Source organism: Arvicanthis niloticus, chromosome 16 (assembly GCF_011762505.2).
Source record: "Arvicanthis niloticus isolate mArvNil1 chromosome 16, mArvNil1.pat.X, whole genome shotgun sequence".
Lineage (NCBI taxonomy): Eukaryota > Metazoa > Chordata > Mammalia > Rodentia > Muridae > Arvicanthis > Arvicanthis niloticus.
In genome coordinates, this window is record NC_047673.1 from 10,840,584 (window position 1) to 10,867,688 (window position 27,105).

Here is a 27,105-nt window from a genome sequence, read left to right on the forward strand (position 1 = left end):
ACATGCCATCGCTCCCCAGGCTTCTTCCTAATCTCAGGAATCAGCCTGTCACTCTGGCAGGACACATGCTTTAGGAAGCAGGTGAGTTTCATGACAACAGTCCAGAGTAGGACCATTTTCTAAGTGGTCCTTTCTATTCAGTAGCCACTCCCTCCCTCTAATTCCACCTGCTCTCACAGAAGATGAGGCACCTATGTCAACCAAGTAAGGTAAAACCATCCGCTCAGACAGAGGATCTGAGGTCACACACACCTTGTCTCCAATGGGAATCTCCTTTGTCAAGCCAGTGAAGATGTTCTCACTGAGGGGTGACTCCCTTGTCACTTGTCTCCATGTCATATTGGGCCTGATTTCCACCCACTTCCTAGGCAGAATCTCATGGCTCCAGGACCTCAGCAATGGCAGTCTGCTGTTGATTGAAATGGAGCCACTGAACTGGGGACTTTCCTGGGATGCTCCTCAGTGGAGTTAGAAAGAGGTCTTGCTTTTGATCTCACAGCAGCCCTGCCTGAGGAAATTTTCCTCTAACTTACCCACTACCAAAATACAAATAGCCATGGAGAATGACAGGCAAGATGATTTGTGAAAATGCAGCTAGCCTTTCTCCCGTGTGATAAACTGTAACTGGATGTTTCTTTGGTGACAAAAAGGAGGCTTAGAGGTGACTCACAGTATTATACTCAAAGCAGCAAAGGGAAGGAACTCAACCCACAAACTCAAGACTGTGTGTGACATACAGCCACAGAGGCTGCCACCACAGTGGTCCCAATGGAATTTGGGTATAAGGTAGGTCCTTGTCTTTCTTCTGTTCTGCTGGTCAGCAGTATCTGCTGTAATACAATGCTTATTTTATTTTAAATGTGTACAATGCACAATCCGTTATATCCCTGTAATAATTTAACAAGAATCCTGATATTATTAATCTTTTAAATGATTTTATATATAACCAAGGTATCTTAAGGATTGCATCTTACTTTTAAAAGTTTTATATAATTGCTACTTTTTAATGGTGAAGTATCAGCATTTACTTGCATAGGTAGCTGATGATAGATAGATAGATAAACAGATGATAGATGGTAGAAAGCTGACTAATAGTTTAGATAGATGCTGGTAGATACAAGATAATTGATGATAGATAGATATGATAGTAGATAGACAAAAGGATAGAAAGATGATAGATAGATAGATAGATAGATAGATACTATTATTAATACTAAACCTTTTCTACTTCATCTAGTCTCTCTCTCTCTCTCTCTCTCTCTCTCTCTCTCTCTCTCTCTGTGCGTGCATGTGTGTGTGTGTGTGTGTGTGTGTGTGTGTGTGTGTGTGCGCCTGATTTTCTTTCTTTTATCTTCTTTTCTCTCTGGCTCATGATTTGTTAATGAGCCTCTCACCTAGCCCTGAGTCAAAGAGAAAAGAGACCAAGTAACTTAAGTTTTCTTGATTCCCTTGCTGCTATCAGCAGGAGTTAATTGCCAGAAGCCATCAGGTTTTGCACACCCTTCTGCTCAGGAAACCCTCACTGCCTTCCCCAGTACCTGAATGCTGAGCTGTACCTCAGCAGACAGACAGATGAAAGCAAGTAGAAAGATAGTCATATAGATGGATAGGTGAAAATGTGGAAGTTGGTACCCATCCACGCATATCCTGGACACATGCGTGTTTGACAGGAGTCTAGGTAGACAACTTATTTATAATTTCTCTGTGTGTCTTACCACAAAGTGCCTTCAGAAGTAGACTACTGCATGCCCTTGCTCTTAGTCCTTGTCTGTTCTCCTCTGAAGCACTGGTGTTCCAGGATGATGCTGGGCTCGCCACAGCTTCTCAGTCTTTCTTAAAGACAATCTTTCTCTGATGCTTAGTTACTTAAGACAGTTTGGGGAACATGAGACAGCAAAGACAGGTCTTTGTAGGAGCAGAAAGGGAGCACATAGAGGAAACTTGTACACCCTCAGCCTGTTATCCTGGATTACCAGAGGACCACAAGAGAAGGGCTAGAGTCCATGTCCTCCTCTGGAGAAGCTTCAGAAATTTAGAATATTCACAAGCCCCCCCTACCCAAGGTTGCATAAAGAGTAATAGTTACACAGAGAGGAGACCTTTCAGTAGCACTGCCTGCAAATTACTCAGGAAGCTCCAGAGATATGGTTATCATGAGTTATTGCTCATGCTGCTGTGAGATTTCAAACATGCAATCTCCTTTAAGTCACTTCTGCTTCTGTAAGAAACCGCTCAATTGTATTTTCACAAGTAACCCTAATAAACTTGCTGGTTCATTAGGCTAGCCCTTGGTGGAAATTTTGGCATAAATGTCCTATTTGGGGTGCACAGATATTTGTTAGTGTTGTCTCGGAAAAATTCACACAAGTCCCTCAAAAATCTTAGGATATTCTCAGTGAATGAGTGACAGACAGTGGAAGGGTCAGCACAGAAACTGTGGGGAATCCTCTATGATGGTTCTGTCTGAAGTTACTGCAACTGTCTTAGGGTATCTCTATGGCTTGTTCAAGGCAATTTTTAAGGTGGATGATGGGAGTAGTGTCCGGTGTATACTCTGTCATGTATGAAGCTTAATGAAGATTATGGAAAGACCCACAAAGAAATCTAAATAGTTTGTGCCTCTGATGGCATTCTCTGGTCAATCAGGAAGGTGAGGATGTGGGAGGGGAGACTTTCTCAACTCCATCTGATGGGATTATAGGTTTTATAATAAGATAAAAAGAAGAAGGTGCAAGAAATGTGCTCCAAACTAGAAATAGGAATGTAAATAACACAAGCTGCAGCCAGTGTTTATTTTGAGTTCTTAAAGTCACTTGAGTTTTTACAGCAAACCTGTCAAGCAGATGTTTTTGCTAGAATCTCTCTACCTTGTTATTGAAAGGGCTGTATGGGAGCTGAAATAATTTCCTCTAAGTCACACTGTAAAGGGACAGAACTAGTGCTCAGCAGGACATAGCTTAGAGTCTGTACCCCTCGCTCTGAGTCAGCTAAAGCCACACAGAATCAGTACCTGGAAAATTGACTCCTACCTGAATATCAGTGATGTGTGATTTCTGATAACTCATGAGCAGCTGAGCGACAAAGTGAGTGCCTTGTATAGTATTTTCAGTTGTCAGCTTAGCATAACATCCTAGAATACTAGTTTCGTGGGCCTGTGAGATAGCTCAGTGGGTAGAGGTGAGTGTAACCAAGACTAATGACCTTAGCCCCATCTCTAGAACCTACATGGCAGGATGAAGGCAACATGTTCAAGATATCCTCTGTCCTCCACACATGTCCTGTGGCATGTGCGTATACTCAAGTGCATACACACACACACACACACACACACACACACACACACACACACCATAGAGAGAGACTAAATAAATAAATGTACTATAAAAGAGAAATGTTTGTTTCTCTAAAAACCCTTCGTTGTATTTATCTCATGGTTCTATATTATCAAAACCATACAGTTTTTTTAAACCTTTGGAGTCTTTGTTTATCAAGGGATAACACATTATAATGAAGAGTTGAGTTCTTGAAGACTGTCATTCTTGTTTCTATGACACCTCAAGTGGTAGGTATCAACAGACTCTTGATATTGTTAATAGGTGGGGGTGGGGGAGCATCGAGAGCTAAAGGTAATTATGAGTAATGTGCTGAACATAAGGATATTCAAATCTAATTTGAGAATACTGGGACTCTAACAGTCAGATGTGTACTCTCTAGGTTCCCCTTTGCCTTTGAGTTCAACCTCGTGAAACTGTCTTCAAACTGAAGGGGCAAGTCTTCTGCAGCCATTCCTGGTGAGAAAAATCTGATATCTTCCTGATCTGTAGACTCCACCCAAGGCTGCATATTATACCTCCCCTGTGCATTCTTGAGTAAGTATACACTGGTGTAGGTGATCTTTAAAGGTCATATCTAGAAATCGAAAGGGAAGTAGTCTGCAGTTTTCTCTGAAACTAATGGCTACCCTATGAATGGGGTGGGAATTGTAGGGGTTTTGTTTTGTTTTTGTTTTGTTTTGTTTTGTTTTGTTTTAATGAAACAGAGTCATTATACCCTCAGCTTGTCCCATGATTCCTGCCAGGAAACTATATTTCATACTTTATATCTAAGGATGCCACATCAGGGCACTCCTCCCACAGGACATGTTTACCTTCTGACTACCTCCACGCACTTGGAAAGAATGGAGACTTTTCAATACATGCTTACTAATGTGAACTTGCAATATATATCTTGGGGTTGTGCTTCCTGCCTGGGATTTAGGGGTCCTTCTGTGTTATCTGCTTCTGTGTCTTCATCTATTCAACTTCTCCATACCTTTTTTAAACTGGGAACTAATCTTAAAGCATGTGTCTGAAAATAAGAGCCTGCTGCAAGCATCCACACTTCTATGGTGCCAGATATCTGAAACAGGCAAGGGGAGAATCCGCAACAGGAGCAGGTCGATGAGTGCTAACAGGTTAAGAGTCAAATGGTCAGAAGCCAGACACCCCTCTGCCAGGAGAAAGGTGCATGCGGTTAGGGTTGAGGAGCCATCAGCAACACTGCGAGTTGTCTAGTACACCAGAGCTTTATCACCTCTCATTATCAATGAAAATCACAGACATTTCATCTTAAACACATGTGCTGGCTCACAAGTGTCCTCAAAGAAGTAAATAATGGCAAAACAAATACACTGGTCATTTTACTTTCAACTTTGAAATACCAGAACGAGTATAAGGAAAGCTTTCAGAAATAATGATTACTATGCTGTTGCCAAGAGATCCCCAGGCCTCCCAGATTCCTTAGCTGAGGTTTGTACTTCCTGCTGTTTTGACATAATGGCATGCCCTGTCCCAGAGACAGGCCACTTAGGTAGAACTCTGAACCAGTTACAGAGCACTAACCTCAGTACGAATCGTGTTCCAACCTATTGTTTCATTCATCTCTATCATGTATAGAATGGACTCTGTCTACTTTAAACTCTTCCATTGGCCCATTACTGAGGTGATTCAGGCCTACCTTGGTACACAGCTTTAAACCCTGGCGAGCCAATGCTGTCATCCGACTGCAGGTGGAGCCACATCTGATTGCTCATGCTCACAATGAGGTCAGGAACACTGGAGCCTGTGAGCCTGCGCAGAAGGGAAAGGGTCAGACTTTTACAAGGGGGTACAAATACATCAACTTTTTCTTAGAGGAGAGTCTTACTGCTTGAACAATCAAACCACGCACACACACACACCAGACACTTGAACAGTTTGTCATTTATAAAAGTATTTAAATATTATCATCATTGGCATTTTTAGTAGCTATTAAATTACTGTAAAATATGTTTTCTTCATTAAAAAAAATAGCCTGAAGGGACTGGAGCTATTGCTTGGTGAGTAAGAGCAGTTATTATTCTTTCATAAGACCTATGTTCAGTTTACAGTACCCACATGGTATTTCACAACCATCTATAACTCCAATTCCACAGGACCTGATGGCTTTTTCTGGCCTCCAGTGGGATGGTACATGTAATATATCATATACATCATATATATATATATATATATATATATATATATATATATGATACACATAAAATACAAAAAAGTTCTTTTAAAAAATATTCATCCCATTTGCCAGAAATGAGAGGCTCCCTAAGTACAAGATGCATAGGTATTAATCCATCCAAACTTGAAGAAACAAAGAGAGGCAGCTGTGCTATGTATCAGGAGATGAACCCTGCGGCTCACTAGTTTATTGTGTGATACCATCAAAGGCAAACATCTCCAAGGTGAGAAAACCCTACACATTCATTATTCCATTTAGTCATCTAGTCTAGAATTACGTACCTTCCATACAAACTCTCTTTAAAGATGTATTAAAGGGTAATCACGCATTATAATGATATTGAAAAGAACAGTGTGTGTGGTTGAAATAGTCACGGCGAAGTTTACTGAACATCCAGGTCAAACTTCAAAGCAGTTTCCTCTAAGCATTCAGGATGCATTGACAAACTGGTCACATCCCCTGCGCCGTCAGCCGGTGAAAAGAAACACCAAATCCATTGACTGAACTCAACGTGCCGACAGAATAGCATGTAGACACAGGAAAAGTGCTGGAAGAAAATCAATTCAACCAAAACAAATGTCCCTAATCAAATGGGAAGCTTTGCTTTCAGCAAAGTGGTTTCAGGAATGTGAACACATGATTTACGCCATCAATCACAGCATCCGTCTATCAACTCAACATTCTCACGGCAGACGGCCTCGAAAACCTGCGTCTTCAAAGGAAGATGAACGGCGGTCATTACATGCCGAGTAGCTCTGGCTGCGTTACACTCAGGTTGGAAAAAAAGAGCGTGTTCTGGTGAGCGATGTATGCTTGCTGCACACGTCTGTCTGAAGATTTGTCTTTGTTGGAAGATTGTTCTTTTGTGTTTGCTTGTTTGATTGCAAGAGAGATTTGTTTGCTTTTCTGTGCATGCATTTTGTTGAACTGTAATCAGCCAGACAGTGCATGGATTACAGATCCTAGCTCTAAGACTCCTTAGAAAGAGAGCCAGCCTACAAGTTCCCCAAGGGAGTCTGCCTCCTGGTTCCCTCTCTGCTCCTGGCTCTCCCTCTTGCTTTGCCAAAACATCTACAGCTGCATCTGCTTTTCTAAGCCTCCTGTAAGTGAAATAAGACTTTGTAAACTACTTTGCTTAACAGACCTGAGGGAAAGGTACTCATGAGCATCCTTGTAATTTCTACTTAGAATTCATTTGTGTGTATATACAAGGAGGTGATTAATGCGAGTGTTTTTAATTTTTTCCTAAGTAATATATAATAAAGGTGTCAGAAATAACAAAGAACCCACATGCATTTTTCCCCATCTCTTCCAGTGTTCATATTTTACAGATCTATAACATACCGTCTCAGCCTGGATGGATGACCTACCTCTTATGAAAGTGTTGTATCTCTCCCTCCCTCCCTCCCTCCCTCCTTCCCTCCCTCCCTCCCTTCCTCCCTCCTTCTCTCCCTCTCTTCTTCTTTCTCCTCCCCTCCTCCCCTCACTCTATGTGTTTAGCTGTCTACTACACACATGTAACCTTGGGAACCCAGGCTGTAGTAAACACAGTGAGATTCCCCACAGTTCGTCTTCAGAGCCTCACAAAGCCTCATCACACTGTACTGCTGCCCCTCACTGGAAAGCACAAGTCTGTCTCTAGCTCTAAAGTCATTCTTTATGCTATTACATAAAGGAGAGACCATAGTTTGTCTGTTTTTGAGTTGGCTTTCTGCACTTGGCTCAGTTCCCCAGAGATTAATCACATGATTTATATACCAACAGTCTCTCCCTTTCTATTGCTGAGGGAGACTCCATGGTGTGGCTACATCGTGTCCTGCTAACATGCTCAGCTGCTTGGAAGCTGACCCATAAAGCTCATGTAACTCCGATGTGCAGGTTTTCCCACATGTGATCTTCATGTGACTCCCCAAGGATGCCATTTGTATGTTCTCATTTCTGTGTCTATAATTGCAATTTCTGTCTTCAAGATTACAAAGTGAGCATCCTCTCTTTCTTCTCACCAGGAGCACCTGAGCACTCAGGTTCTTAATGTCACCAATGGGGATTTCGTGTGGCCAGTGCATATTTTTGTTCCTCTGCAATTTATACAGTGATCTCTCAAGGGCTTTGCATTTACCTATGGCTCATCCCTAATAGTGCACAAGGCTTTGTCTGCTTTCTATACACCTGTTTCAGGAAAGTTCTTCAAGTCCTGTGTCCCCTTTAATGCACTTGTTGATTCTCTCTCTCTCTCTCTCTCTCTCTCTCTCTCTCTCTTTCTCTCTCTCTCTCACACACACACACACACACACACACACACACACACACACTCACCCACAAATTTAGGAACATTCTTTGTCTCCCTAAAGATTTTTACTGAGCAAAAGATTTCTATTTGACCAAGTTAGAAAATGCCCCTAGGGAAGGAGTTTGCAGAATGAGAGGAAACTTCTCATACACTTTCCTGTCCTGTTGGTCCTTGAAAACTCACACCTGCCTCAAGTTTCCTGTTTTGCTTCATGGGGTCCTTATACAAATCATTGTTTATCTGTAGCTATTCTCAACCAGAGTCAAGGCTGCTGTGTTTGGGGAACTGGTAGGATTAAGATACTCATCTTCCACTTGCTTAGTTTATTTTCATTTTCTTCTTGCTTTCATTCCTTGTGTGTGGTCGTTCCCAAGACTATGATTCTGTGGCAGGAAGATCATATCTAATTTTAGAGGCATTGCTTTGTGTACGAGCAGAAAGAAGAAAGAAAGCGCATTGCTGTTGTATCCTGAAGCTTGCATGAACAGCCAGAGTTCACACGGTGACCACACATGATTGATCAGAGCTGGTACTCAAATCACTCTTCAGCGCATGGAGAGTCTGCTTTTCTGGTCTGTGTGCATAGCAATTCTTTGTCGGCATCAAACTCTTTACCTTTGAGATCACTATATGTTCACCTGCCTTCAGTTACTATACCTCTTCCGTGGGAAGTCTGAGTTTCCATATGGGTATTGTATGATATAAGATGTCTCATGGCCCGATGATTTTATAAACACAACGGTGGCTCCCTCCCATGCCTCAGGAGATCTTTGCCTTTTTTGCTTTCTGCCCAGGATTTCTTGATGTTCTCAGTGAGAGTTAACAGTGATGTTTTGGAGACAGTGAAGCAATTTTTCTACCTTGTGCCCACCTTGTTATATTTTACAAGAAACACCTGAGCTCTCAGCCTACACAAAACTGTTCACTTCACTCCCCTTTGAATTGACTCCCCAACTTCCTAGAAACAATTGCTGCTGGGTGCCCAGACACCTGGTACTGGTCCACTGTACTGTATCTGGAAACCCTCAGGCTCTCCACTCATTTGACAACACATCAGAATGAGTATACTCCGACAACCTTTTTGTTTGTTTTTTTCTTCTTTCCATGTATATATGTGCATGGTATGTGCATATATGTATATCCATAGTTGCATGTATTTAGGTACATATTCCAATCTGTACAGGTCCATGTGGAGGCCCAAGGCTAGAATTACAGGCAGGCCATGAAGCAGCCCAGCATTTATGTGGGTTCTCAGTATCTGACCATCAGTATTCTCACTGGTACAAAAAAACAAAACAAAACAAAACAAAACAAAACAAAAAAAAAACCCCTCTAACAGCAGATGAAGCTCTACCCAACAATAGCTCTTTCCTGGACTGAGGTCTATGTCATTTTCCTCCAGTTTCCTCTAGTCATTGCCTATAGTATCCACGTTCTTCAAGTGTTCTTGCTTATTCCTCATTCCCTGCTCTGAATAAAAATTTCCTTCCTTAAGTGAATAAGGAAAAACATGGATGATTATGAGGAGAGCCAGAAGTTTCAGCTTCTGAGTTTCCTGAATTCCCCTTGCCAACAGGAGGCTTCCAGTTGAGGAGGGCAAGGACATGGAGGACTTCTGACAGTGTTGACCCTCTGCCTCCTCCGAGACACTACCTTCCCTGCAAGGCTATGGCTTGCTTTGAACATAGGCCATCTCTTAGCAGCCCACTGGAGTCTCTCTAGACTTAGCCCATTTTCTAGCTATTTCCCTCCCAGGAATTAAAGTTGTTAAAAACATAATTATCATGTAGAAAACCCTCACCTATTGCAAAGAAGAACACTTCTAAGGTAACTACCTACTCCAGGCACACCCTGAGGTGCAGGTTTGAACTTCTTTTGTTTGCTCACTGTGCTTTATTTTAATCCAATCTTACTCTGTGAATTCACTCAAAATTGACTAGGCAAGCATGATGGCAGTACTCGCTTGCACAGCTCACTCAATCAAATGTCAAATCCTGTTCCTGCAGCCAGTCCCATTTTAGAATTTAAGTCTCCCAATTATTTGATTGGCACGCATACAAGAAGGGTTGTAATCATACTTTGTCACAATTAATTCTTTTTAAACTAATTAGTTGAATGTTAATTAACTTTTTAAACTTGTTCAAAATTTCAAAAATGTAAAGTTGTCAATGTTTCCAAGTTTAAAGTATTTAAAAGTTTATAACAAAAGAAAAATTTGACTTTGAGTATCTCTGAGATTTCTAAATTTAATTTAATTTGATAGGACTTACACACACACACACACACACACACAAAACACACAGAGTGGGAGAGAAAGTTAGAGAGAGAGAGGGAGAGTTAGAGAGAGAGAGAGAGAGAGAGAGAGAGAGAGAGAGAGAGAGAGAGAGAGAGAGAGAGAAAGAGAGATTTGAAATAAAACAAACCCAGCCTCCTTGACCATGTGCAGCTGCTTGGGAATTTAAGATAGGAGTCATTCATTCATTCATTCATTCATTTACTTTTAAAATAACTTGAAAATGAAAATAAGCCAGGAGTTAGCTTTACCTGAACATGAACCAGAAGATACAATTAGGAACTATTTAAAAAAAAAAAAAGTCACAGTTTTTACTAAACCAATGGTAGTTGTTCCTGTATCTTCATCAAAGTTAAGAATAAAATCATTCTAATCACACATCACATGCGAGCTAACTTAGAGGTTGACCACTGAAGCTGCAGGACTCCCAGTGCTTCCCCAGGACTGAAGAGCTGTTCTTTTCGGTGTTAAGCAGCAACCCTCACAACTGGGATACCACATACAGGCCCACTTCTCTGCTGGAGAATGTTTATGTTTGTCCTAATTTTTGACAGTCATAGTGAGAATAGCCAAGAAGTTCACACAGGAGTTTACTCTTCCAAGGTTAATCTCTGGATAGAAATGAGATTGCTGCTACAGCTGATGCCAGGGTCCAAGCCTCTCTGCTTTTTCAGGAACCTGTTCACTTGCTTCTTTTTGAGAAGGGTTGTACCAGTTTTTAACTGATTTGAACTCTCAAAAGCAACCTAGAACATACTTCCATTTATGTCACAGCCTCAAAAAAAAAACAAAAACAAAAACAAAAACAAAACAAACAAACAAACAAAAAAACCACAAGTATCATGATGAGTAGAGAAAGGATCGTGGTCAATCCAGGCATGTGGTGGGACAAAAACAGAAGCACAGATACAGTAGTGTCTGGACAGTAAAGTAACTTCTCCCAACCTTGACCCAGATCTGGGTGACATAGGTCTGCAACTGTGTTAATATTACAGATTCAGGCACACAACATTCCTGCTCTACTCTATGCTAGTTTTAAATTCCTCAAACTTAAAATAAAAGAAAGAAAATAAAAATCTGATCATGCCACACAACTGTCAAGACATGAAATTGGTGTCGTGTAGCACCTGCTCTATATCACACCTACTTTCCTCCAGCGCGCTCCTAGAGGAGAAGGGGCGCTAACCTTTAATATGTTGACTTTAATTAAAAATTGGGTCCTTGGAGAAGGAAGTGCTACACACAAGATAAAAAGTGACCCATATCTGAACCACTTAGCAGTCCTCAAAGTTCTTCATGCACGTCTGGATTATGAACTCTTTGAGAAGTTAGCATGCACCTATGATTTGTGGGGACATTGGAGTGCACTGGGTCTATTCAGTATCCGGTGCAGGTTCCCAGTAACAAATACAAGGTATGTTCTATTTTATCCACGGGCAAAATGGTTAACACAGAGATGAAATAAAATATCAATACATTAAGGGACATTCTGATATGAAGGCCTGGTGTCACATACAGGCACAGAGTCATCTGAGGCAGGAGACTATTTAGTTGTTCAACAAATGAAGTAGGAGAACTTTAAGCTCTACATTCTGGGGAGTCACTATTCCAATTCACATATATAGGTGCATATTAGATTCTCAGCATTAAAGAGAAAGGAAGAAAGCTATAACTCAGTCTACCAGATATGAACATGTGATCCTACCACTCGGTATTATTTGTTACATGTGACATATACCACTACATGGGCTGGATGCATGAGAAGGAATGAGACTCTAATATGAAAATCAAGCTGACTCTGGAAACTAAAGAAGGGGGTTGTTTAAAGAGAATATGTCATGTGCAACGCTATAATGTAAGAATGTGTGCTTGTGTGTGTGTGTGTGTGTGTGTGTGTGTGTGTGTGTGTGTGTTTTAGAGTTCCGATGTTCCCCAGAGCCATCCTTGTCATGATCCTTCAATGGCTGAAATGAGTCAGAATTGGGAGCTTGGCCCTAAAGTTTCAAAGCACACACTTTTATGAAACTATATATGATGCTTATAAATTCTCTGCAAATATGGAAAAAGAAGGAATCTTAGCAAGAAAATATAAGCTGTTTTCAATAGAATCTGGATGAAAACTGGATCAGAAAATACATAACAAATTAAAGTAAATGTTGTTCACTGGGTGTAATTCAGAGGGAGAGGTCAATAGTAAAGTTAAATGAGCTTGAGACGAAAGCACATCGCACAGAAGTGGAGCTGACAAAGTACAGTCTGGGGCAAATCAAAAGAAGTTGACAGAGTATTACAACAAGTAACTTTTGATGTGAAATTTATCAGATTTGGTAAGGAACATAAACTATAAATCCCAGAACTGACATGAATTCAATAATGGTAAATCCACTAGAAGATGAATGTAATTTACTTTTGAAAACAAAAGAAAGGGAAAACTTTGAGGACAAGAAAGGACTCATGATGTGAATGAGAAGAATTTCCACCTGGGGCCTTGTAGGACAGAACATTACTAAACTGCCAACCACAGGTGCTATATTCCAGCACATTCTTCATAACTTAGTGAATCCAAAATAAATAAATAAATAAATAAATAAATAAATAAATAAAATTTTAAAAAAGAAAAAAAGAAAATTCCCAGGCCAAGGTTTGCCACTAATATTAAAGGTAGGTAGCCTACCTACCATACCTGCCTTAAAAATTTCAGAAAAATTCTTTAGAAAGAATGAAGTCATAGCCCTAGAGGGCTAGGATCTTCCAGGTTGAGAAAGAACAGAGGGTGTAGTAGAAAGATGGTCATATATAACATGGGCTCATCTCATTATGAGTTTTATGAGTCATATTTAATAATTAAACCAAACATGATAAATCAGCTTGGTATCTATGATACTGGCCTGTCAATCTGGTGAACTGATCATAGGAGCTAGAATGTTAGTGAGGTTTTGATTTCTAGAACTAAGAGACTATGGATTTCTGCTCTTTTATACCAATAAGCTTTAGAAATTTGCTACAAAAAGCAGGAAGTAAAAAAAAAAATAGACTATCATGGCTGGAGAGATGCCTCAGTGGTTAAGAACACTATTTGCTCCTTCAGAGGTCCTGAGTTTAATCCCTAGCAACCATCTGTGATTGGATTCAATGTTCTATTTTGGTGTGTCTGAAGATAGCTACAGTGTACTCATATAAATAAACAAATAAATCTTAATATGTATATGTTTATGTATATATGTATATATATGCTATCACAGACCATGTGTGTAATACCCATAACAACCATCACAGTAGTATAGAGAACAAACTTTATGCCAGTAGCAACAGAAGAAGGGAGAATTGAAAACAACAACAAACCCTCCAATAACCTGTGCAGGGAGCAAGGACAAAATCAAGAGATAAGAATCGGGAAAAAACGAGTAGAAGATAAATTATAATTTGGCATAGCCCCATATTAATGATCACCCCAACTTCAAGTGGTAAGAAGATGAACATGGTGGTGCTTTCTGAATCCGGAGATTGGTGTGGGTTTGAGGATGCATGGATGACTAAGAAGAACTTGGCTGGTCAAGCTCAGAAATCTTATAGAATGTGTTTTGTGACCAAGATGGAATCCAACTGGAAGTCAATAACACAATGTGATGGAGAAATCTCCAAACATACAGAAGTTGATTATCCATGAGTTAAAGTAGAATCCACAAGTCAACAAAAAAACCAAGTAAGCATGCAAACAAACAAACAAACAAACAAACACCATAGAAGTGATTAAGTGCAAGACCCAACTGACAGAAGTGGGACAGAGTGTGACCAGCATCAGGAATGAAGAGGTGGAGATGTCCACACATTCTAACACCATTGTTAAAACAATGGGAATTAATGCAGAGAGATTTGGGTACAAAAACCCAAAAGACTTATGAATATCCTAAGTCCCATGGGATCTCCTGAACCTCAGCTAGGAGGCAGTGGCAGTCTGATCAACTTTCTAGCCATTAGAGAATCAGCTTCTGAGCTAGAATGTTCTGTCACTAAAGCCCTCAAGCCAAGGTGGCTTCACTAGACAACTGCACATTTTATGCTATAATCCTAACATTGGTTTGTTAACTCTTCTTGCAAGGAGCAGCATGAGTGCAGGTGTAGCAGTCCATTAGTAAAAAAAAGCCAGGGTGGATCAGACACAAGCCCCAGTGAAGATAGAGGAAGGGAGGGAAGATAAAGTCTACCCAACACACACGAATCTAGGTCTAGACATCTTCAACCAAATACTGGGGAAATAAATGCAGCAGCATTTCAAGGGTAGACTTAGACTATAGACAAGAACTTACTGCCTGGACATGAGCAGAACAGTATGTGTAATCTGCTAAGTGAATATGTAAGAAAGGGAACATACCCTGTCATCAGCTAATAACAAAACACATGAGGGAACCCCATGCTCAGGGACTGGGAGACTACACAGGCAGTACACTAGTTGGTTTCAAGTTGTAAATTATTAGTGTCTACTTCAATCCTAGAAGAGATTTTCTACATTGTACTTAGCCACCCTCAAGCCCATAAGGAAGAGTCCAGCCTCAAAATAGCAAAACATTCTTGCAGAAGAGAATTTGAATGCATTGAAATTAATGCCTTCACTTGCTAAATACCTTATGGTGGTTTGAAATGAGAAATATTCCCAATAGGTCCATGTGTGTGAACACTTGTTTCCCAGTTGGTGGTACTGTTTTGGAAGGTTATAAAACCCTAAGGAGGTTCAAGCTTATTGGAAGGAGTACTTCCCTGGGGTGCAGGCTCCGGGGATTTATAATCTCATGCTATTTCCTGTTTGCATATTTTGCTTACTGTGTGCAGATGAAATGTCACCATCCAGCTTCCTTCGCCTGACGTCATGCCATGTCCTCCCTACCATGAGGATTATATACCTATTTAACCCTAAACTAAATTAATTCCTTCCTTGCATAAGTCACATTGGTCAGGTTATTTTATCACTGCAATAGAAAAGTAACTACTCCTTTGTGGTTCTCCTGGAGTACTAGATACATGGATGGATGGGAAAAAAAAAATGAAAAACCCAGGAACAAACTCATAATAACATAGCCATCAGGTTTCTGGCAAAGGCACCAGACAGAATTAATAACAGAAAGAAAAGTAGTCTTTTCAAACAGAGAGTAAGTCAGACATAGAGAAATCAAAACATACTTGAGCTCTTGCATATACATCCTACAAAAAAAAATGAGATTAGATTTGAAAATCGACCTCAAGATATAATGTAAAGCTATCTTCATTTAGAGAGTCACATTTGGTGAACTACCAGGCCAGAGCTAGGGGAAACGTCCATAAATTTTTACCCCAAAGCAGCAGGGCTTCATGTCCACTCGTTGGACTTCTCAACACCAAGCCTTTATTCTGCAACAATTCATGAGCAACACAGAGGAAAGGATGGGTGAGAGGCATGCAAGCTGAAAGCTTCTATTTTACAAAGGACAAATGTCATGAACACACAGAGAACTCTCAATTAAAATATAAAATCCGATTAGAAAGGTATGAAAAATGCATGGTAGGTGCTCTGCAAAAGAGGAAGAATAGAGGTTGAAAAAGCACAAAATGATCAGCATAGATACAAAACAATAAAAATTAAAAACCACAAAGACTTTGCCACATACCCACTAAGCAGAACAAAAGGAGAGGGCTCCAAAAGCAGACAGAAGTGTAGAAACTGAGATGTTACACATGCCATGAGGACTGGCAGAGGCATTCTGGGAAACAGCTTACTGTGTCTTAGATCACTGAGCTAGCAAGTAACACACAGTCCAGAAATCTTGTCCATAGATACTTTTTTTGAGGAAAAACAAAAGTTTTTGTTTACTCAACACTCCTTACAAAAACATTCATCATATCCTATATATCCATTGAAACAGGAAACACCACAGCTATTTGCTAGTGAGTGCATACTAAAGAAGTTGTGTTATGTCTGCATCAAAAGCACGTGGCACCAGGGATAATGATGCATAACCCACCACACACAGTATGGTCCTAGAACAGTCATTCAGTGACAGCATTTTAGAGATAGTAGCTGTCAGGGGTCAATGGTCAGGGAGGAGTGGAGAATGAGAAAGGAAATTATGATTTCAGAAGGAGCACGAGAAACTGAGATTGGATTTATGCCATCCATATAAAAGCTGTCAGGACTTGGCAATGCACACCTGTAAGACAGTGGAGTTGGAGGTAGAGACAAGTGAATCCCTGGTGCTCACTGGCCAGATAAGCTCTGAGCTTAGTGAGGGACCCTGTCTCAAAAGCTAAAGTCCAGAGCAATAGATGAAAATATGTAACACTAAGCTGGCCTCCATGTCTATGTGCATGTACACACACACACACACATACACACACACACACCAGGCAATAATGCATAAGCATAGCATTGTTCTTAGGGGTCTGAGGTTGCTCAACATCCTTTACACTCTTGACAAATGCAGTCAATAGATACTTAGATGTGAGTAACATCTGAAACCAAGCAACGTGAATGTTTTAAGTATTTACAAGATTTCTTGACATCGCCTGAATCTAAGGCTAAAACCAACTACTAAATGTACCCATGAGAAAATCTTTCTGATAAGACACAATTGGAATCTGTCTTGGTGCTATTAAGGGTTGGTATTTATAGAGATAGTCACTTATAATTATTGCACTAAGGAAATCACTGCCAAGTCACATCTTAACATTTTATACATGAGAATTATTATTTTTTTCCTTAGAGAAAAGAGGAAGCTAATGATGGGCCAGTCTAGAGTCCAGGGCAGATCTCTTATACCACATCAGAGTAGCCTGGTAGAACTCTAGGTCTCTGACAGCTACTACCTTGGAAATCATGTTCTAAGGTTTGAATCATATGGGCTACATGCTACACTGCCTACATGCTAAGTGACTTGGGCTTTTTTAATTAAAATTTATATAATTATGAAAAGTGAATTTTTTTCTAGGCAACATTTAAATTGACATTTTCCTGTCTTTTTTCCTAACAGAACTTGCCCATGACCTCCATCATGAAGGGAGACACTTCATGTTCATCTCAATGATACCTGATTGGCCATGTTCATCTCAATGATACCTGATTGGCAGAGATGGATTTTGTGCATCTATTTTTTTCTCCCCTCCCCCCCCTTCTTACTTCCTTTCTTTTAGGGATGCTGGGCATTGACCCCGGCCTTGTGCCTCCTGGTCTTGAGCAGTAACCCTGGTCCCTGGTTTTCTTTGAATCAGGCCAGTAGAAAGATGTCAATCACAGGCACACCAAGGCAGGAGCTGCATCTGGAAGTAGGTTGACAACAGGGTGAAGCTTCCCTGGGGATCATCTCATTTCCTTATTATCTAATCCATATGTCTCGCTGGATAGAGGCTGCTACTTACACAGTTTCCTTCATCCCCATAGACGGGTGGCCGTTTAAAAATCTAGATCCTGTCTTGCAGTCCCGAGGACATCCAAGTAACACAATCCCCTGTTACTGACAGCTAGAGCAAGGCCAGGTAAAGCAATATCTCCCCTCACCAGTTTGCAATTTAATTTTGAGGAAATTGTCAATATATATTCTCAGAAAGAGCTCAGCAGAGATCTGTTAAGTTAGTTATTTCATTTTCTTTTGAGTTTGCCATGCTATACAAATACCCTGAGAAAATCCATCCTTCTTTGGGGAAGACTGGAGTGACAGATAAAGTCCTGAACTCTTAAGGATTTTGTTTTGTGTTACAAAGTTTGAGAAAATAAAATCCATGAACAGAAATTAGAAACCAGAAATCTAAGATACACATTTGGATGTGCTGTCTCCTTATTACGTTGTTTCCTTTCCTAAATATCCTAAATATCTTCCAAGTAGAACCCACAGCTCGCCCAAGAGAAGGAACAGTGACATACTGGCTCCCGCACTCAGTGTCAGCCCATTTATGAGGACCTGGGACCTGTGTGGTCAGGAATCCACATCAGGAAGTGGCATGAATCTATAGACTGCCTATTATTTACTGGATGTCAGAGTACCCATGATTTGCCCAAATAGATTATAAAGTCCATACTAAGAAGAATGCATAAAACATACTACTCAAATAGGATTGTTGGTAAGTTATCTGGATTTCCCAGAAGAGTCCCCAGTATCTCCCTTCCCTGTAACTTGGGGCTAGACACTAAGGACGTTTCTACAAGGTTCTTCTTCCTCTGCTTCAGCTGATTAAATATGCTTTGCTCCTGGTAACATTATGTTTCCCAGAGGGCACCTCAGTTTGATTCAGTCGGCCATTTAGATTTTCACTTATAGATCTGAGCCATTATGAAGAGGTCCTAATAACACTTATGTCATCGTAACACACAGTTTGCCATTGCTCTCTTACCAACAAAAAGCCTTTAAAAATGAGAGTCTGTGCTTAGATCCATAACAGCAACCCATGGGATGTTCTACAGCATTCCCATAAATATTTTAACTTTTCCATTTGTTTAAAAATCATTCTCATGTATTTTAGTGACTTCCTTTTTAAAAATCAGATGTTATTGTGACAATAATGCCATTTCATGTGTAGGTTACATTTTTTAGCTATATATATATACAATATATATATATATATAGTAGTCATACAGGGAGACACAGAAGTAAAATGAGTTCCCTTAGGGTCACAGAGGCAGGAAGTATCATCAACTCAGAAGCTCCATTCTGGATTATGAGCCCATGTCTATACACTATATGAACTGTTTGCAGATAATGTCACACACCATAGGACTGCCATTGTTCCTGAGGCCAGTTGGAAGCATGTCAACAATACAGGTGCTTAGTGTTACCCTAGGGAACTCTGTGATTTTAAAAACAAAAAAGAAATAGAAAAAGAAAAGCAAATTTTCACCTGGAAGTTTGGCAACTGTTGTAAATATGTAACCAATATATAATCATAATTCATAGATAATGAATACGTAATCATAACTCAATGAATACGTAATTATAGCTCATGCTCATTATGTGCACTCAGCCTCAGTTGTTTCTCACTCTCTAACATTTAGCCTTTCTTTTTCTCTTTTCTACATGTTCTATTATTCTCATGTGTACATTTGTTTACATATATACACATTACTGGCTACATCCAATATATTATGAGGAATATGTAGGTTTTTATTAACCTGAAAGTGTATAACCTTTCTTGATTTTGTACATTCTAAGATCTTTAGTATTCCTGCAAATTTTTTCATTGCAGTTTTCTTTAAAGCTGAGTAATATTCCAGTATATAAACATACATTTTATTTATCATTTATCTGCTAATGGATGAGTAAGTTGATTCCAATTCTCTGCTATTGTCAATAAATTGTTGTTCTGGTTCTAACTGTCATAGGTTTTTCATTTTAGAGGCATCAAGTGCATCAAGTTTATTTTATATTGAAAGCATAAAACCCAATGTGGAGTGTCACAGCTTCTGTTCTGAATGGGTACTTTAACTATATAGACATTTATTAAATTGTGTAGTCTATGAGTCTGGTTAATTTCATTGTCTTTTTATTTGCAATGGTTTTTATAATAACAATTAAAATAATAAATATATAATTATATAAAAGTGTGTGTGTGTGTGTGTGTGTGTGTGTAGGTGGACTGGGCAAATAAACACTTTCACACTCAACTTTGGTGAAAATGTAAATTTTCATAAGTTTTCTAGAATAATTGGACAAAAACTAACAATCTAAATGGCAACACTTTTTACTTCTTAAATTTCTCTGCCAGAAAATTTTCTTGAAGTTGAGTGAGTTAACTATGCCCTGTGCAAAGAGTTTTATACTGTAAAACTGCTACAGAAACTAAAGAAGAGGCTGGAGGTGAAAAGAGGAGACCACACATAGGTCATTTAAGGACAATGTATCTCCACATGACAGAGATGGAGACCTGGAGTACAGACCTTTTGTACACTGAATTTACCTTTTCGGTGTTCAGTCAGCTGGAAACCAGGAAGGGTCCATCACAAATAGCAGGTTGATACTGTGTACCCACAATGCACAGGGTGGTATGAGAATGCTGTGTACATTTTGACATTCCAGTGTGTGCGTGCTAGGAAACAGTTGGCTATTATTCTTGCTGTCACTGTAACCAGTGAAAGGCATAAGCCAGTCACGTGGCATTAATTATTCAGTAATAGAGGGAATGGCCCAATGACAAAATGAGCCAAAATCAGTGTTCTTCTGTTGAAATGTTGCCAATAGAAATAGTGAAAGTTTCACACTCCCATGTAGTCTAGGCTGGATCAACAACAGTTTCAGGGGTACATAATGTCTTCTGCCATGATGCTTTTCAAAATGTGCTTTGCCTCCTAAGGACGAGATCCATGGAGTGAGGACAATGGCACTCCTTTGCTGTCATACCCATGTTTTGTGCATAAGTAGATTAATTCCAATTCTCTGCTATTGTCAATAGAGCTAATTGTTTTTCTGGTCCTACCTCTCATGGACTTTTCATTTTTGGTGGTAGATAAGTGTATAAAATATATTTGATATTGAAACTATAAAACCAACACGTAGTACCACCGCTTCTGTTCTGAATGGCTGCTCTAACTGTATAGACATTTATTAAATGATATAGTCTATGGGTCTAGTTTCCCTGGATAAAAAGAAACCCACAGAACCATGCACAGAGACTGAGAAGGAAGGAAGTTCCTTAGCATCATGCCATGAGTGTTTCCCCACTATGGTTTCCAGAGCTCCTGTCTGAAGCCATCTGAGAAGACAATGGAAGTTGTTTTCCTCTCAGCTCATGAGCTACAAATATAGACACCCCCAAATCTCCCATTTTATTTTAATAAAAATGTATCTGATGACAACTGACAAGAACCCAGAGCTGGAAGCACCTGAAGTGCAGCTCAGTGCCCATTGCTCCAGGTTAGAAAGATTTCCAGCTGCAGGTACATGACGGGGCCTATGGCAAAATTCCTGCGGCCTGCCCTGAGCCTACTGGAACATAGGCTCACTTATTCCTCAGTTTTTCCTTCTTTTACTGAGTAGTTTTATAGAGCATGTCAGTTTCCAGCAAGCAAGTGGGGTTATCCCAGAAAATAACTCTACCTGGAAAACACCTGTTGACACTGGGGAGGGAAGAAAGGGGCCACAGGGTGACCTGCATTGAGTATGGCATGCCGACTGATTTCTGTCCTTTGCTCTATTGCTTTAACTTTATTTTTGCTATAAACACACTCTTAAAACATTTTAGTGAAAACAATTCATGCTGGTAAAAAGAAATCTTCAGTTAGTCCACATGCAAACTCAGAGTGATTGCCCCTAGTGTATTCAGGGAGGGTACTTGTCAGTGCAAGCCAACCAACACCTACCCACATAACTGCACATCAAGAAGAATGCTGAAATGGCATACTCACACATACAAGACGGATCTGGTGTCCCCCACCTTCCCAGCATCCCCGACTGTGAGGGTGTCGTATCCTCGTTCCAACTCAAACTCTTCAAAAGCAAGCTTGATGACCTAAATTCAAAGGAGAAAAACAGTTACTAGGTAAAATACAGACCTTCTGTGGCAACGTACATTTATTTACACTTTTAGGGTTCACTTTGGCTCCATAATGCTGTTGGATACCAAATAACTCCCAAGCTGCTTCTAGTCACCACATGAATAGTCAAAGTTTGGTTGGCTTGTATTTCAGAATTTTGTGTAATTAAAGCATTCTTTTTGCTTCAACTTACTGTGATCTCTAAAATGAAATTCATCTTAGCTCACTTCAAGTCGGATGTCTATCAAATATGTAGCATGACACCCCAGATGCTTAGAGTAACCAAGAATAAGCCAATACAAGCAGGAGAAAGACTGTTGTAGTTAATGGGTGAATGAATGAATGAATTAATGGATCAATGGATTGATGTATGGATGGATGATAGATCAGTCAATGAACAGATAGTTAAGATGATGCATATAAGGATAGATAGATAGATAGATAGATATTAAGATAAAGGAATGAGTGAATGGATGGTTGATGAATAAATAAGTAGATGGATAGAAGCATGCATGTATGTATGTTAGATATGTAGATTAATAGAGGAATGGGCGAATGAGGAATAAATTGATGTATAGATGTCTGGATGGTAGATAAGTGGATGGATAGAAGAACAGATGGATTAATGATAGGTAAATAGATTGATAGAAAGATGGGTGGATGATGGATGTTGGGTGATCCATAGGTGGGTAGATGGCCAGATTATAGATAAATGGATGAGTGGAGAAATGGATGAATAGATGCTAAAAACTAAACATATAGAAAAATGGGAGGATAGTGGGGAGTAGATAAGTGGGTGGGTAGATGATAAGTATATTATTAAAGCATGGGTCGATGGCCAGATGATGAGTGATAGATAATTAAATGGACAGATGATAGAACAGAAAAACGGATGGATGACTGAGGGAGTGGCACATTGAACTAGCTGAGGAATGGAGGCAGACAAAAGGGGGAAAGAGGAATTGCTTTTTCAGAAGCACATTTTACTGGCATCTATTTATAAGTTAGTGTTTATGTATTGTAAGAAGAAATCAAATGCCTGCCTGACCTTTTTTTTTTTTTTTTAAAGTAAACAACGCTGGGTGTGAGGCCAGTGTTCCTAAGACCCAATGTACCATGCACAGGTTAAATGCTTAGAATGCTTTTTCCTAACAATACTGGTAAGGAATACATGGTATATATTATTATAAACTTATGAAAATTAATGACATAACTATTATAATTTATTTAAAATCCACTGATTCAAATCGGTGTTTGCTTGAATGTATTATTTGTATGAAATAGGCGTGAGATTGACAGATGTGAATTTCTGTGAATTTTTCATATTAAAATGAGGACTGAAGGGGCTTCTTGATTCTATCTTCTTCTCTCCTGACTATAGGGAAATAGGGCCATAGAGTAATGTTCTAGGCTTGTTTCCCATGACTTCCCTATATTTCCTGTATTGACCTGCTTGAAGCTTGTTGGTAATCCCTTTTAAGGTTTGTTAAAGCCACCATAAGTCACTGGGCACATCCAACAGTGCATTCCTGAGAGAGGTGGACAAGGAATACAGCTGACAGTTAATCCCAAGCAACTACAGAAGGTGAAGAGCTTTCCCAGATCTGGGTTCATGGAGAAGCTGAGATGCTGCGGTTCCTCTGCTCCCTGGAGAGGGAACATAGGCTTCTGATTGGTTGGATTAGGATCTTATTTTTCTTATATTGTCTAATTAATTATTTCAATTCTCTATTGGTGTTTCAAGAAATTCCTCACAAAAGGTAGATTTTCAAATTGGAAAAAGTACTTCATTGACAGCAAAAAAAGTCTGGCACCTCCCCTGTGTTTCATGCTACGGCCCCTGGGCTAATTCTTCATTTTGTGTCTTCATGTTCACTAGTTTTTAAACTCTCTAGCTAATTAAAAATTTATTATTTTAGCATATAGTATATATATATATATATATATATATATATATGGTATATAGTATATATAGTATATATAATAGATAGATAGATAAATAGTATATACATATATAAAATCCTAAAGTTTCCTTATGAAATTCAGTTGTTTCCTCTGCCATTTTAATCTATAAAGAACACGAATCTGCAACAATAGGAAGAGACTTCATGCATGAGCTGTGGACTAAATGCACTTCTTAATGTGTTTATTTAGTTTAAAAATATTTCACAAATAAAGGATGCCATACTCAAAAGTGCAATATACTGATCATCTTGCAAATTTAAGGGGATGTGTATGACTGTGGCTCCCGAGTCCAATATGTGTAACGTCTCTCTCGTCTTTTATGGAGTCGTTCCTTGTAAACTTGGAGACAGATGAAGAAGTAGCAAACACAGCACCAATCAGAACTTTGAGCTTATGCTTTGAGAGCCGAAGTCATCTCAGTAAGTTGTATGTGGAACTAGGAGAAGACCGTGAATATAGTTATGATATGGACAGGTTATTGGCAAGGCAGTCATAAAGAGTAGAAATGAGGATAGCTGTTCATCAGAATTCCTAATACTTCTCAAAACGCTGCTGAGGCTCAACCACAGACAGCATCGCTTGAACAGCAGGGCAGGTGCTGAGCTCGCAAATGTGTATCTGCCTCTAGTCTCCACTCGGCAGCGTCACTCATGAGATTTTGACAGTGATGTAAAAGGTGGTGGTTTATGCACAAGCACATTATCTTTACATGTGTTCATTGTCTGGCTGTTTATGGTTTTTTTTGAGTTTTGAGCTCTACTGTCTCACTTGGCAGAAAGAGGAAAAATATATACATTTAAAAATATTTTTATTGGTTATTTCATGTATTTACATTTCAAATGTTATCCTCCTTCCTGGTTTCCCTTGTGCAAACCTCCTATTCGCTCCCTTCCCCCTACTTCTGTGACGATGCTCCCCCACCCACTCACCCACTCCCACCTCACCACCCTAGCACTCCCCTATACTGGGGCATTGAGTCTTCATAGGACCAAGGGCCTTCCACAGTGAGCAACAATTATAGGATTTGACTTTTTCATTAGATCACTGTGGAAATATCAATCATGTGTTTACCAAAAAGAAAAAAAATCAAAGTTCTTTATTAATGTCAAAATACATTTCACTTTATTTCACTGCATTTATTGAATAATTCAGATTGAGAGGGAAGCTATTCAAATTGAGTTCAAGCACCACTAAAGTGGACAGAGGATGTTGTCTGGGAGATTTGGGAATAAGGGGGACCTGAGGGAAGATGGGGATAAAAAGAGGGGTAAGAGAGATGAAGGTGAGGAAGGTAATGACTGAGGGGAGAGTAAGGAGATTTAGATGTGTGAATCTCTGGAGAGAGGTTTCATTGGTAACTACGGACTTTCATGAGTGGCCAAGAGAAAACACGTGTCCTTAGTGTAGGATAGTAAATATTCTTCCTCAGGTTTGCAGTGACCTTCTTAAGGGAGAAAAGATGTTTATCTTTTCCCAGGTCATAAATACTAACAGGGAATAGATAAGAAACCTGAGCTGGGAAAGATAACTTGGGCATTTTGCCTCTGATTTTTCAATGAGTCTGATAAAAATCCTCAACAGAGTTCAGCCTTTCAAACATGACAGAGGTAAGCATGTGTGCAAGGCTGCAGTTCTGTTTGGATTTTACTTTTTATTTTTATATCATATTTAAAGTACATTTATTTTCTTTCATAAAAAATATATCGTTGTGTTTATTTTATGTATATGAATGCTTTGCCTATGAGTGAGTGTGTATGTATGCACATGTGAGTGTGTGCGTGTGTGTGTGTGTGTGTGTGTGTGTGTGTGTGTGTGTGTGTACAGCATATGTGACTGGTGCCTGTAGAGATCAGAAGAAGTTATTAGGTCCTTGGAACAAGAGTTAAAGATGGTTGTGAGCCTCTATGTGGGTGCTAAGAACTAAACCCATATCCTGTAGAAGAGCAGCAAGTGCTTACAACTGCTGAGTCATTTTTCTAACCTCAAAGTACATTTGTTTTCCTAAATAACATGCTTGTTCTGGAAATGACTCTAGTGGGAAGAACTAAGCAAAGAAAAATTATAATTTTTTAAAAATGTCAAACATTTTCATGAAAAAAATATTAGTGAAAATTCCTACATCTTGGAAAAAGTAATCCATGAATGCCTAAATAAGTGTTACAGGTTGGCCCTCTACCCCAGAATGTGGTTGAAGGCTTAGAACACACAGCAAGGGGCTCTGGAAACCCAAGGCTGTCTGCCACCTGACTCATTCAATTCCAACTTGTTATTATAAGAAGCTGCCCCAAGTGTGAATTTTCTCATGGAAGTCCAATTGACAGCTGGCAATGATTACCACTGTTGTCGATACTGAAGCCTTACACATCTGCAGAAGTTTCAATTTCTTACAAAATGGTAACTGTCAACAGTTCCTGATGCATTTTTTTTTTGAGCTCATAATGGCCAGTCATAATGCAACTGGATGATAAATGAATGATTAATGAATGATAAAGCACTATCTGTCTAAGTATGTCTGGTCTGGAGGAATGCCCCATCTCATGCACCTATGTAAGCTCAGGCACGACCATATTGTTCCCAGGCTGCAAAATGGGGCAGTGTCCTTGGAAGACAGCTTGACATTTTCCTTATAAAACTAGAAGTCCTCCTTCCACATCCTATGCAGCTGTGAGAAGAGATCCTAGCACCACTCCAGGTGGAGCTGGGCCTTACTAGCCTTTGCTATGAAAAGCAAAGCAAAACGATTCAAAAGAGGAGCAAGTGAGAGAGAAGCCAGGCCTGGATGCTTCGTTATGTTGGAGAGCATGGCTCCTCCCTCAGGCTATCTATCTTCTGTGACATGAGAAAAACTGGTTCCTACTGGGGTTCCAGGGACCCAGACGAGTGTGTGTGGGAGCTAGTGTCCAGGACGCCATCTTGCCTGCCCCTCTTGTAGGAAGTCACTTCATAGCTGCCAGGTTCCCCTGCCTTCCTTTCCACACCCCCCATCTGTATTCCCATAGTGTTTTGTCTGTTTCCCATGTGGACTAGAGCAATCCATACCAAAAAATACATCTGTCCAACAGAAACTGTAAAACAGCCCGTAATCTTTTCAGGGACACAGAATATTTATGGAACAGCAGTGGAGATTACCTAGCTCAGCAGGGAGAGTGTGATTTAAGGATGGCACTGATGGAAGTTTAACATCATTGCCACATGGGAAGTGGCCACAGAAAGACCCAGGAGCCTAGCCCAAGCCCTTGCCGTGGAAGCACGTGTAATCCCTAGCAGAGCCCAGAAACTTATTAAAATGTGTTCTCAGATGTGTGAAACTGCGAAGGCTATTTATTAAAATTGAGAGACTGGGAATTTAAAAGTCGCAATACAATAACTGCAAAAGAGGGAATCAGAACATCATTAGAAGTTGGCAAAACACAGAATTAACGCTCACATCAATCAAACGGAGACTAGAGGCGTATCTTAGGCGGGAATCTGAAGGAATAAAAGATGAAAGGGTGGTGAGAGAAAATGACAGCTCTTGAGATAAAAGCGGGGATATTGAAG

At 39.8% G+C, this 27,105-nt stretch overlaps 1 protein-coding gene across 2 annotated transcripts in view; it reads right to left on the bottom strand.

Annotated features, from left to right (window-relative positions):
- Csmd1 (CUB and Sushi multiple domains 1) overlaps positions 1–27,105 on the bottom strand; it is a 1,522,453-nt gene that overhangs the window by 341,134 nt on the left and 1,154,214 nt on the right. For both annotated transcript variants that reach the window (XM_076913874.1, XM_034520246.2), the window contains exons 11-12: positions 21,472–21,575; positions 4,996–5,108 (exon numbers count right to left, since the gene is read on the bottom strand). In XM_076913874.1, coding sequence (XP_076769989.1) covers positions 4,996–5,108; positions 21,472–21,575 — 217 coding nt within the window. The remainder of the gene's footprint in view (positions 1–4,995; positions 5,109–21,471; positions 21,576–27,105) is intronic.